The sequence below is a fragment of the Myodes glareolus genome, chromosome 15 (genome assembly GCF_982192425.1).
Source record: "Myodes glareolus chromosome 15, mMyoGla1.1, whole genome shotgun sequence".
In the NCBI taxonomy this organism is placed as follows: Eukaryota; Metazoa; Chordata; class Mammalia; order Rodentia; family Cricetidae; genus Myodes; species Myodes glareolus.
The window spans coordinates 18,787,160-18,800,497 of record NC_142040.1 but is presented as its reverse complement, the minus strand read 5'-3'; the positions used below and the strand labels follow the sequence as shown (position 1 = coordinate 18,800,497).

General features: G+C 38.4%; 1 protein-coding gene across 13 annotated transcripts in view; it reads right to left on the bottom strand.

The window, feature by feature from the left end:
• Window positions 1-13,338, bottom strand: part of Ssbp2 (single stranded DNA binding protein 2) — a 264,279-nt gene that overhangs the window by 216,573 nt on the left and 34,368 nt on the right. For 5 of the 13 annotated variants that reach the window (XM_048455886.3, XM_048455887.3, XM_085676868.2 and 2 more), the window contains exon 1: window positions 11,845-11,918. The exons of the other annotated variants lie outside the window; for them this stretch is intronic. In XM_048455886.3, coding sequence (XP_048311843.3) covers window positions 11,845-11,903 — 59 coding nt within the window. In that variant the 5' untranslated portion in view covers window positions 11,904-11,918. Of the gene's footprint in view, window positions 1-11,844; window positions 11,919-13,338 lie in introns of those variants that run through there. 13 annotated transcript variants of the gene reach the window in all.

Sequence of the window (13,338 nt, the reverse complement as noted above, 5' to 3'; positions counted from 1 at the left end):
GAGGCAACCCAGATCCACAAAAACATATTTTCTGTCATATTTGGATGTGTGTTTCAATGAGGTTATGTAACTAGTAAAGGGGGAAGGAAATCTTTCAAGGAAGGGGAAATAGAATATTCTAAATGGAACAGGATAAAAAAGAGTGAGGGATGGGAAGGCAGGGCAGAGTATTCCTACAGGGAGGGTTAACTAGCATTAATGGCCTTTTGAAAGCCATATTCCAGGACAGACCCAGAAGTAGTCAGCCAACACCTGAACTCAATGGTGGAGAGAAAGAGCGAGAGAGTTAACGAGGGTGGGAGAGAGGGGAAGGAAGTGGGGAGACTGAATGAGCATGAATGGAGGTGGGAAGGATTTGGAAGAGCTGGGGGAGGGGTAAGTATGATCAAAATTCTCAAATTCGATCAAAATTGAAATTCTCAAAGAGTTAATGAAAACATTTAAAATGATCTTTAAAAGAATAAAATGGCCAAAAGTCTTCAAATTTACAAAAAAATAATTACAGATGATTCCATCGAAAGAATTATAACAAATTGATATACCATACATATACGTACAGATTTAAATTGCATGGAGACCATCTCTTATCTGTGAAAGCTACCCTTTGGAGTTGTGAGAATTACAGATCCTAATACCTGGCACATTGTGGTTAAGTGAATAACTATATTATAGTAAATATATAATACTGGACATCTAATAAGTAGATACGCTTGACCACGTTATCAAAGTCGTTCAACCAGAACTCAGGCTGTGAAAGCCTTCGGGTTTCTAATGCAGAACAAGTGAGAAACAGCATGGTAGTATATAAAATGGGCCTGACTGATTCCAATCAGACCTTCCCCTGTTGCCTCACAATGACATGGGCAGTATATTCATTCCACATGTAAATAACATAAAGAAAATTCAGCCCTACATCTTGGTCTGATACAGGCCCTGGGATGTCTAGGTCCAGGGTTTCAAAGTTCATGCACAATATGGCTTCCCCACCACTATCAACTTGCCCAACCAAGTACACGTAGGCAGACAAAAAGCAAAAGAAATACTTTGAGGAAATGTATTCCCCAGAATAAAAATCCAGGAAGAAGGTTCTATGTAAAATCCAGAAACACAAAAGGTCAATCTAATTGTAAGGTCTTTGTACTTTGTGTCTCAAATTAAGTTAAACCTTTGGACTAGACTATTTCCTAAGGCCTTTTACTTTAGTAACACCAAAACAAGTCCACCAGGGCATGGTAGCATATGCCCATGATCCCAGCACTAGGCAGGTTGTAGTAGGAGGGTCATGAGTTCAAGGCCAGCCTGAGCTACAAAGCCAGTGTGGAGTTAGTCTCATTCCATCAACCTAGTTGACCTCAGAAACATTTTGGGAAAACAATTTACATAGCAATTAATTAAAACTTTGAAAAATACATTGTTCCCTGGAGATTAAATTTTGAATTTAACTATCATTAATCAGGAAAATTAGAAACAAAATTTTAAGAAACTAATAGGCATACTAAAAGATATCAATACCATTAATTTTTAATAACGAACAGGTTTTACATTGTTTAGGAGAGGAACAACGCTATCAACACACCTTCCTACTACTCAACCCATTTACACGCGAGCTCAGACACAAGGCAAGAGAAGCCGCACATGGGAGCTATCAAACAGGCACCTCCAAGCACAGCGTGTAAAACCCGGTGTGATGTGCTCTGGGAGATACGGATGCGACTGTCTTGAAACTAAGCTTGCCAGTTTACACTTTCATCCACACATCTGAGAATAAGTTCTCTGCCAGGATTTCATCCCAAAATCCAGTGTCCCTGTGTCAGACAACTCTAATGCCAACTTAAACTGGGTCATAACAGCTTTCTGTCATTTTATTATACTGGGATAAAAAACAAAATTTATTATTGCAACTTTTTCACTATATCCCATTGAACAGTGACAAAATATCTTCATAACCTTTACTCAGCTAAGATCTGTGACCTATTCCAAGTCGCCATTAAAGTCTTATATTGAACTACTGGGCAGTAAAAGAACTTTGAATTCTCACACTGGCTGAACCTTAACACACCTACCTAAACTCCAGTAACTCTGTCACTGCCACACTCTCCACAATTTACTACAGAAGAAAAGCTGGTCATTTTAATGAGGGATTTTTTTTTCCTTTCCTTTCTCTTCATTCTTTTTTTGTACAGATCTTACTCAGTATTCTTTATGTGAGGGCAACTTTGTTAAAGTGGTTCAATATTTAATTAAGGATTAAATGGTAAGGCAGCTTGCCTACTAAATTATAAAACTGTCAGTGTTGACATATCTTCTAATTAATTAAATAAAATAACTTAACAGAATTTAAAACTCAAATTTAAAGTGAGCTCTTTGGAACACATGGGTTATTTTAAAGATGCGAAGTGGTAAACAAAACATATGGCATCATGAGAGAACACGCATGTAACACCAGCAACCAAAAGAGGCCTCCAGCACCTGAGCCATAATCTTAATGCTATCAAAGAGACAGGAAATTAAGCAGCTGTGTGGTGGTTCTGGAGGACCAGTGGACACAGTACACCATCAGGGAAGGCCCAATACAATACAATAGTCCCTTCTAGAGAGAAAAGCCAAAACACATTTTAAATACAACTGTTCAAATTCAAGTCTCTTCCAGTTAGTGGTTAAACATCAAGTCACTGAGTGTTTTTCTACTAACAGATAACACTGGATTTGTGTTCCTTGTGATTTATCTTAAAAGAGAAAAGCCAAAGGGAAGCCAAGTTTTCTACTTGAGTTTAAATGTTTTCTTTGTAATTCAAGATGCAGAATTTGATGCCAAATAACATGTGTCCTCATTACATTTTCTTATATAATAAATACACCAAACAAAACTGAACAATTTATTGTCTAAAGTGAACAAATGCTGAGTTTCTAGACTACACTTTCCAGATATCTAGTTCTTTGGGCATGGAAACAAAGAAGCAGAGGTTGGAGAAACTGGGCAGAATCAGCAAGGGAATGCACAAGGCAGGCAACGGGGCAGCCAGAAGTCAAGCTGTCCGCTAAAGCACGGCACTGTGGCCCCGAGCCCTCAAGCAGGCAACCTGGCACACATAGCTACTTATTGCTCCTCTACGGAGGATTTTGAAAACGGCCTCAAAAGCTTCATTTCTTGCTGCACTGCTAACATCAGTTCTACCATTTGAGCACATGGAAAGCCACTATTTTCCATGTTTTTATACACACTAAAGCAGATGTGTGCGCACGCAGTTTTATACATTTCTTATTCACATTTGAAAATGCTAGACTAAGTGTAAATTAGTTTCCTTCCTCAGAATCTTTAATGAACTATATATTAGGGGGCTTTGACATACACATAATATTCCACATTTCCAAATGTATTTGGCTACAGAGATAAGTACATCTGTATGTGTGTCTATGTATTTTGTAGCATCTATCTTGGAAAACTCTTAAACTATACAAAATAGATTAAACAGAGGCATATCTGCCTATGTGTGTATATACACATGCATAGAAATTAAAATATTAATTAATTAGTTCCCTCAGCTATTTACCTAACAATTATACTAGCCAGCAATCAGTACATGTGTGTATGTGCATGTGAGAAGGGAGAGAGATAAACACATCATGTATATGTATACGCTTGTGTTTGATTCCATGGGAAATATAGAAATCTGAGGAATATATTTAATGCTTTTTATCACTTAATAATTTATATTAATATATTAGCACATTTTAAGATATTTTATTCTAAAAGTTTCTAGAAATAACTGACATAAAATAACTGATCTTTTCAAATGCGAAAAACCTAAAGTGTACTTAAAATAAATATATACTTTCAGATTTAGAAACCATAAACTTAATTAAACATCAGTTAATTAGTTATGCAAAAGCTATTATTTTAACCTCTACCCCATACATATTTGTCTAAGTCTATTTTAAAGCTGCCGTTGTTTATTCCTGAATTTTTTATTGCAAATGCAAAATGAAATATAAGATTACTTGACTATAAATATAGGTGTCAAGTAAAACTTAAAAGTAGAACATTTTTATGTGAACAAGAGCTGACACCCTTAATAACTGTGTGCTGCCATTCAAAAACACCCTTACTTCTTATAAACAGATGTTCCTCAGTGACTTGCCTTCTCCTTCCCACTCACCTACGTACCACCAACACAGCTCCTCAGAATTAGTTCAACCCTACCCTGAGCAATGTTTGAAATGACTTAATCTTACTTCCATATCATTCACAGAATGCATGGTATTGTAACTAGCATTACTTTATAACTAACTAGTCACATATACCAGCTCTCTATCTTTCTAAAGATCTCCAAGAGTGAAGAATTTTGTTCCTTTTTTAATCCTTATCTGGAGAGGGATGTTATTCTACAGAATGTTTAGATTCCACTGCTGAACTGTTGTCCAACACCACCAACATGGTGAACACAAGTTCACAAAGCCTGGAAAGTTGAAGTTATTTGTTTAACGTTACTCAGTGAGCCAGGACCTGTATAAGCACAAGATTCCTAGGGTTTCAATACACTCTTGTGTTATTTATCTTGTGTTAAAGGGAAATTATTATACCAAAATTCCTGGGTTCAATTTTGGACTTAAATAAGTACAAAAAAATAATGTGTGGCCACAAATTCTGCATGATCCCAAAATTGAAATCATCTTCAAGGTGAGTCACTGTCCCACCCTGGCATTATATAATATGTATATTGAGATTTAACTGCTATGGGCAGACTTTGCATCATGTAAGTTGCCCCTTCCTTTATGGCAGTGGGCAGCAGGGAGGGATTCTAGTTTCTGGGGTTTTATCTAAGTACCAGCAGTAAGCTCCTTGTACCTTCCCTCGGGGTCTCACTATTAAGAAAACACCCCCATTAATTTAACAAAACAGCTGCTCTGTTGTCTGATGAGCCAGGCTTTCCTTCAGAGACTCTGCCGCCTCTGATGAAGTCCTCCATGGGAGCAGCCATTTACAATGCTCAGGAGAACTGCTGCAATATGAGGCGACACAGGCTAATTTTAAAGAGAAGAGCTAAGTTCATTTAATTGTATATTATTATATTGTATATTATATATATATATTATGTAAGATCATAAATAGACTATTTCTGCAAGTAATTATTGGATAACTCTTTGACCCTAAGGTCTAGAACAGAAATGTTTATTTAAAAAAAAAAAACAGAAAGAAAGGAGGGAGGGGGAAAGAGGAAGGGGGAAAGGCGGGAAGGGAAGGGAGAAAATTCCTTCCTCTATAATGAAATGAATTTTCTCTGAAAAGTAACAGAGCAGTAAGGATCAAGAAAGAGTTTCAACTAAGTTCTTGGAAAGAAAAGCCCCATCTTTAGTGAGTCTTCCTTTTCTTGAAGATGAATGTAACTGGTTACACTGTATTCTCCCCAGCATAAAAGACACATAAATGTGCCTGGTTACACTGCATTCTCCCCAGCATAAAAGACACATGAACTTTCAGAGTCCTAGGGCCCAGAATCTTAGAAATTTTCATTTGGAATTCTGTTTGGATTAGGGCTGTGCTTGGAATGGGATGGGTAAGGATATTAGTTAAAACTGGCCAATACTAGAATCCCATTGGTGCCAGTCTTAGGGTTACTACTGCTGTGATGAAACACCATGACCAAAGCAATTGAGAAGGAATGGGTTACTTAAGTTCCATGTAAGTTCTTCATCAAAAGCAGTAGGGGCAAGAACTCACACAGGGTAGGAACCTGGAGGCAGGAGCTGATGCAGAGGACATAGAGAGGTGCCACTCACGAGCTTGCTCCTCCTGACTTGCACCCAGGAATGGAACCACCCACAATGGGCTGGGCACTCCTCCATCAATCACTAAGTAAGAAAATGCCCTACAGGCTTGCCTACAGCCCTATCTTATAGAAGTATCTTCCCAATTGAGGCTCCCTCCCTCCTCTCAGATGACTCCAGCCTGTGTTAAATTTACATACAACTATCCAGTTCAGCACATAACAAAGTGTAACTGATGCTGTTTTAAAGGAGAAAAACAAGGACATTTAAAGGGAAGACTATGAGGCATTTGAGGTGAGGAGCAGGTGGTCAAGCACCAGGCCTAGTGAGAGGCCTTGGGGGAAAAACAGGGCCCTTAAAAGGAACCATTCAGACAAATCTTTACACTTTCAGTTTCCAGGACTCTGACACATACAGTATCTGTTATTTAAGCTAGCTCTTTTGTGGGAATCTGCTGCAGCCATCATAACAAACTAATACAACAATTCAATTACAGACCACTGGGAAAGTGGCTGTGAAATACATACAAAATAATACTTAACTAAAATTTCAAAAGTCAAGCTCTGAGGTTTTAATCTTCCAAGCTCTACAAATTTCCCTGGGACTTCTTCCCTGTATATCCTTTACCTCCCCGGAAAGATTAAGACTCATGAAGGGCCCTGCGAAAGCAAAAGGCATCACCAAGCAGTCAGTGGGTTCTGGGAACTGAACCCAGGTCCTCTGGAAGAGCAACGTGTGTTCTTCACTTAGCCACTGAGACATCTCTCCACACAGGTTATTTCATTTATTTATTGTATTGAATTTCAGGCTCTGCCTGCAATGTTTACATAACACTATGTGCAAGCCTGGTGCCCAGAGGAGTCAGAAGGCACTGGATCCCTACAAATGTAGTCATGGATGATTGTGAGTCACATGTAGGTGCTGGGAACCAAACTTGGGTCATTTGCAAGAGCAACAAATTCTCTTAACCACTGAGTTATCTCTCTAACAACATCTGTTGATTTTTTTTAAAACAATTTATTTACTTTTATTTTATGTACATCAGTGTTTTGCCTGCATATATGTCTGTGTGAGGGTATTAGATACCCAAGAACAGGGGTGACTGACAATTGTGAGCTTCCATGTGAGTGCTAAAAATTAATCCTGTGTCCTCTGGAAGAGCAACCAATGAGCTTAATCAGTAAGTCATCTCTTCAGCCTATTTGTTTGTTTGTTTGTTTGTTTGTTTTTAACTTGTATTTTATCACGTCTTTTCACCAAGAGGGAGAATTACAGTAAAAGCTTCATAGTTTTTTTTCTTTATTATCACAAAACAAAATCAGGAAAGAAATGTTTCACCCCTCTCCGAGAATCTTTTCTCAAATGTATGCTTTCTGGTGTCATTTGTACGCAGACAGTGCATCTCAAACGAAAGCTCTCTGATGGCTAGAGAGTTTCTAAGGTCCTTAGGAATCAGTTGAGTGTCAGGAATGAAAGCATGGCACTGCACCTAAATACAGAAGGAACAGAACGGCGGGCTGATACTTTATTCATTATATAATGGGAAAGGGAACAATGCTAAAAGTCAATTTAAAAAAACATAATAGGGAAGTATTCGATTGTATTATATGATATGTGTACCCAAATAAAAGTGTGTACATGGGTCTAGTGGAGTGCGGACGGATCCATTCCGACTCCAAACTAAAGATTCACTGTGCTTTAAGACTGCAAAAGTGTGGCATGGTGACATGATTCCAGGAGTCTTTATCATCTTCTTTGTCTACTGATTTTGAAGAACTTGAGAGCTGTATTTCCAAAGGCTAAAACACAAAGCAGGTAATTTCTCAAAAGTGAGCTGACACTGTTAGAATCTGGGAGTTTCAAAGAGGAAGGAAGCAATGACCAACATTTTTTGAAGTTAAAATTGTAATGAGAAAAAGCAAAAACAGATCGGTTAAAGCAGAAGGCAACTCACAACCAGGTACAGCCGGTCTCTCCGTTTCTCACAGTTCTCTTCCCCATTCTGTCTCTTTCCCTCTTTTTTATCTGCTACAACATACTTATGCAATTACCTTTTAGATACAGAGTTCTCTCCACTTTATCAGAAACAAATACAATTCTTAGTAATATATGAGTAATAATCTAATCACAATTCACAGTATATAAATAACCCCTAGCGTAGCTCATACCTTGGAGAAAACAGGAACATACCTCAGTGTGGCCAATAAGAAAATAGAGAAACCGAGAGAACTACACAGCCGCAGCTAACAGGACTCCATAACAAACGCAGGGGAAAATCGAGGATCCTAAATAATCTATGTTCTCTAAAAAATTAGCACATTTTTCCATATTTTCAATTTTAAAGCATATCCACTTTTAGATTACAGTTTCTTCCAAATTTTAATTTTAAAAAATAATTTTTAAAAATCCAATGGAAGGAAATTTACAAAGGCCATCAATCACAGTCAGATGTGTAACACATAAAGAGAAAAAATTACTCTTTCACAAGCAACTTAGGAGTCACTTTGTCTGGGATGTGGTCCCCTCAATTCAATATTTTAATTTTAAAAATTAAAGATTCATCAGCAGAAGGAAAATGAGCAGGCAACAATTCTTACTAATACTTTTGGGTTATGCTTTTAATTTTGCACTGACAATTCTAATTCCAAGTAGAGATGGTTCTTAAGGTGTCTTACCTCACTGCTCATTAAAATAAAAGAGAAAAAACTCAAGAGGGTGAGCTCTATTAAAAGAATTCAAACTGTAAACACTGTTGATAAAACTCTACTTGGTCCAGTGGCCATGAACGGAAAGGTCATGTGAGAGAACAGGAACCACTGCCATATATAGGATGTGAAGGATAAGGGCTTCTCCACAAAGGCGGCACTTCCTATTGCCCAACACTAACCTGAGCAAGCCTGAGGTGAAGCCAATCAGCGAATTTCACGATACAGACTAGCACTTCCATCGTTACGATCTTTACTAAGACTGGACAGAGTATGATGGATGATTTAAATGACATGATAAAGGACTTAAATGGTCATGAAAGTTAGTCACATTTTTCTGTGGAATTACACTGTCTACACTTCTACATCATTTTTTAGAAGCCAAAGTTATATGAAGAGCTGATAAGGGTATAACGAGAAGGCATGAACTATAGGACATCTGAGTCTTACTGGGGGTGTGGGGCACTAGATCACCGCCCGCCACAGAAGCCAGCGCCAGTCCACAAAAGATGGGCTGGAGCAGAGGGCATCCTCAGTAGCACCCCCTCTCCTTCTAGAGGAAGCTGGAATCTACAAGTCAAAGGACTCTGTTTCAACACAAGAAACATTTTTTTAAGGGCTTGGAGACAAGAAAACTTCATTCATCATTCAAAATAGTAAGAATTCTTAAAAAGAAATCTGCAAAAATGTTTTTAAATCTAATTACTAGATCCATTAAAAACAAACATGCAATTGCCTTAATAGCATAATAATTTTTATTTGTTGAACAAGGCAAGTAAATTTATAGATTCAAGATATATCACTATACATGTATACTAATGATAACCATATTCAATCTGTTCAAATTTAATAACAGTAAAATGACAAATCTGATTCTTTCCGGCATAAATTGAAGTAGTTAAAAGGATACAGAGTGAAGTAAGGTACATTCTATAAAGCTGGTTATTTATTTATGTCTTAATGCAGGATATGAGCTAATAAGGTACCTGTCTTTAAGTTTCTTCCTCAGAACAAAATCAAAGAGATGTTATGTATTCAAAGACTAAACAGCTAATTATTAAGTATCTCTGAATTAAATGCCTATTATAAATATACCAAAATATGAGTCATTCCCCTTCAGAATAACTAGTATTTGATTGTATCTAAAAAAGAAACATTTTTCTAGAGCTCACCATTTTGCCAGAGTGCTACCATATGCTCAACGGTGTAACAGGAAAGCAGGAAACCTTGAGTCAAGACAGCTCAGCTACAAAGGATCACAGAAATGTATCCATTGATAAGCAGACAAGAGCCTTTTAGGATATGCCAAAATAGTCTGAAGCAACAACCTCTCCTTACTATCAATCAAGAAAAAGAAAGTTACGAAAGTTGCATTTTAAAGCTTGTAGATTATATGATAAATAATGTCTAAAGAAATAAGTGATAATAGACAAACAAGGCCGATCAGTCTCCACCACAGGAGAAAATGAAAACTTTTCCATCACCACCAAAAGCAAGCATCCCAGCAGCACAGGGATGCAGGGTGCACACAGTTCTGCGACACTGCGAGCCCTGCAGCCAGGCTATGACATGCTTACTCTTGCACGTCCTGCTTCCTGCTGAGCTGCACTGGCTTGGGTGGAGTATGTAGTATTTCTAGACCCTGGTTTCCTCCTCGGTAAAGGAGGGTAAGAGGACTCCATTTAACAAGCTGGCCTGATACTCAAAGGAGCAAATATGTAAGAGGAAAATTTGTGTCCGGTGCTTTCACACACCCTTTGTGTGACATCTGCGGGCACTGCTGCAAGCCGGTGCCATCTTCACCAGCCTCCTCTCTCTTTTGTTTCCTAAATTCTTTATCATTAAACACCAGCTCCTCAGGTATAATATCAGAAGTGAAGGTGAAAATAAGTAGAAAGACATTTAAGTTAAAGCAGAGTTTATGGATAAGTATGATATTCATAAGACTAACAAAAGAGCTGTCAATTAGCAATATGGTTTTATTGCTAACTGACAAAGGTCATGTTTGTCATCTAACAGATTTCTGGTTAAACAGGGTGGACTGACGTCACAATTACAGTTGCACTATGTCCCCAAGTGACATGAAGAGATTTCTTTCCATGGTTATAAACACAAGAATGAGTCCACAAGATGAAGCCTCATAGTAATAAAAGTGCATAAATCACTTTTCAGGACCAAGAAATCTGAATTCTCATGAAGTCTGAGGAAAAATGGGGTTAGATTTATGTGACACAATTGCAAACAACATCGGGTGACTTCAGGAGCAAGAGAAAGGGGTAGAAGCAGAAGAGCTAGCAAAGTTAAATTAAATTAAAAACTGTTGGATTCCCAATCCCTTCCCCTGCCCATAATTTGCCCCAGACAAGTGGCACCCTGTCCCATCCCAGAGGAATACAGCAGGCTTTCTCTGGAGACAAGTGGCACCCCTGTCTTGGCCCAGTGGAACACAGAAGGCTTTCTCGAGGGACAAGTGTCAGCCCTGTCCTAACCCAGCGGAAGACAGCTTTCTCTAGAGACTCTCAAAGGCCGGACAGTGGACAACAGAGGCAAGTTCATGACACACTGAGAAAGAAAGTCAAGGGAAAGTTGTGTTTCTGCCCAAATCTGAAAACCACAGTACTGAGGGGCAGTCCTACACTCCAGGAACTTCCAGGATATCAGAACAGTCGAAAATAAAAGATCTAAAGACACACACACCACAGGCTCTCCTAACGAAACAGCCCTGCCACATTACCCTACGGTAGAACTGAAACCTCTCTCTAGGTATGTAAGCCTCATCCAAGATGCCCAACTACTAGTCAACTTCACAGGGTCCATTGGCACACATAAGTGAAGAAGTGATCACCACACAGTAAAGAGTAGGCAGGAAGAGGAAAGGCAAGGCCACAGTCAGCAAATCAATGCTGTAACTTAAAAGAAATAGGCACAAAGAAGAGCATTTCTAAAACCTACCATTAGTAATCCTCAAAGCCAGAGAAAAATATAAGCAGCCCTGAAACAAGAGCAGGGTGGGAACAGATCCAATAACAAGAGAATTGTTTTAATATACAATGGCTTAAAAGATAATAAAACAGTCTATCTCAAAATAAGAGAAAGTCAATTTAAAAAAAAAAAAGATAGCTAATACATGAAACAGATCAAATAATTAGAATTCCAGACCAAATTCCTACATCAAAGAAAAGACTTATAAGCACACAAATTAAGTAAAAGAAAGCAAAGAAGTAAACCACCGCCCCCAAAATAAAAGATGGCTAAAACCAAAAATTATTGTGTTAGTCCAAGGAAGCAACAGGTACTTAAGACTGCGCCAGCGAGAGCGCTCCCTCGCAGTGGGCACCCAGCAGCCAGAAGAACCATGTGACAAGGAACCTACCACGGCTGCACCTCACATGTCATCCACACGTCAAAGGCTCGGTCCCTCGCTGCGGACATTCTGGAGGCTCGTGCAGGAATGGCCATCACAGACTCCACACGTTCTATCATGACCCTCTGTGCCAACTCCAGCAAAAGGCACAAGGACAAGAAACCATGTGGTGAAGGCACCATGGAAACAGGCTGTTCCTTACACAGCGCTTGAGCTGAGATAGCCCTGCAGCTGGAACAGGACACAGAGCTCAACAGGGGGATGAGGGTGAGGACGAGGAAAGAGATCCGATAACAACCACGCCAAAAGGGAAACCAGCGTAGTGAGAACGGGGGACAAGAGTAAGAGAACCACCTCATCAAGGAAATAAACCTAACAGAACAATATTTATCAACAAATAATATTAACGTTACAGAAAATCAAAGCCACTTTTAACAAGTACATTCCAGTAGCAAAACTGAACATAAAAACTCTGTTACAGAATACATGTCAGGGCAATGAACAGCAGTCAGTCATAATAATGCAAACATTAAATACTGTTCAAGCCAAAGTCAGCATAGCTGTACTAGACAGGATGTCAAGAAATGTGCGCAGCTATGAACAGGGAAGAAAAGGAACAGATTTCTTATATTCTGCTCATGTATTCTAAAAATCAATGGCGTCTCGAAAAAAATCACAAATAAATAAATCTACTAAAAGCAATAGAGCCATGTAACATGGAAACAGGACCACAAATTCCAAAATAATCAGCTAAGATGACTGAAAGTAGACTTATCTTAAACACAAAATTGTGATAATAGACACTGAAGTTTTCCACTACAGCTCAGGGAAGATCAGCATTTTAAAAACAATGTGTTTAAAAAAATAAGTAAGATACAAATAAAATGTTAGTATAATTAAAATAACATTTATTCATTTATTAAAATAAATGCTTATATAATTTGAAAATTATACAGCGAAACGAAGAAATTTTCCATTCACATAAAATTATTTGTGTATTCTCTGAATATTTCTACTATATATGCACATACTTATACAGAGAGAATTTCTTTTAAATGAAACTTAGCATTTACACTGAATATGCAAATTTCTATAGCACTTTACTTAAAAAATTACTATTATATCACTAACATAAAAAGAACATTCTGATAACTTTAATTATTTCTTTAAATTGCGGTGTCCTTACTATCGCTCAGTCATTTCTCAGTTGTTCTTTGACAGGGAAATTGAAATAGTTCTTCTTCCTTAAACTCCCACTTCCTGACTTACGTCTTTTCCAGATACCCGTCTGCCAAGCACTTTGCTTGTCCTTTGGGGATCCTTCCCTTGAGCCCAGGTCTTCTGGGTTGGGAAACTCGGAGGTTTAGCTAACTATCCTCTCCCCTCCCCTCCCATACCCTTCTCTCCCCTCCCTCTCTCCCCCTCCCCTCCTCCTCTCCCCCTCTCTACCACCCCAAACATTCCAATAATAATGTGATGCCCTGATAAACAGCAGTAATCTAG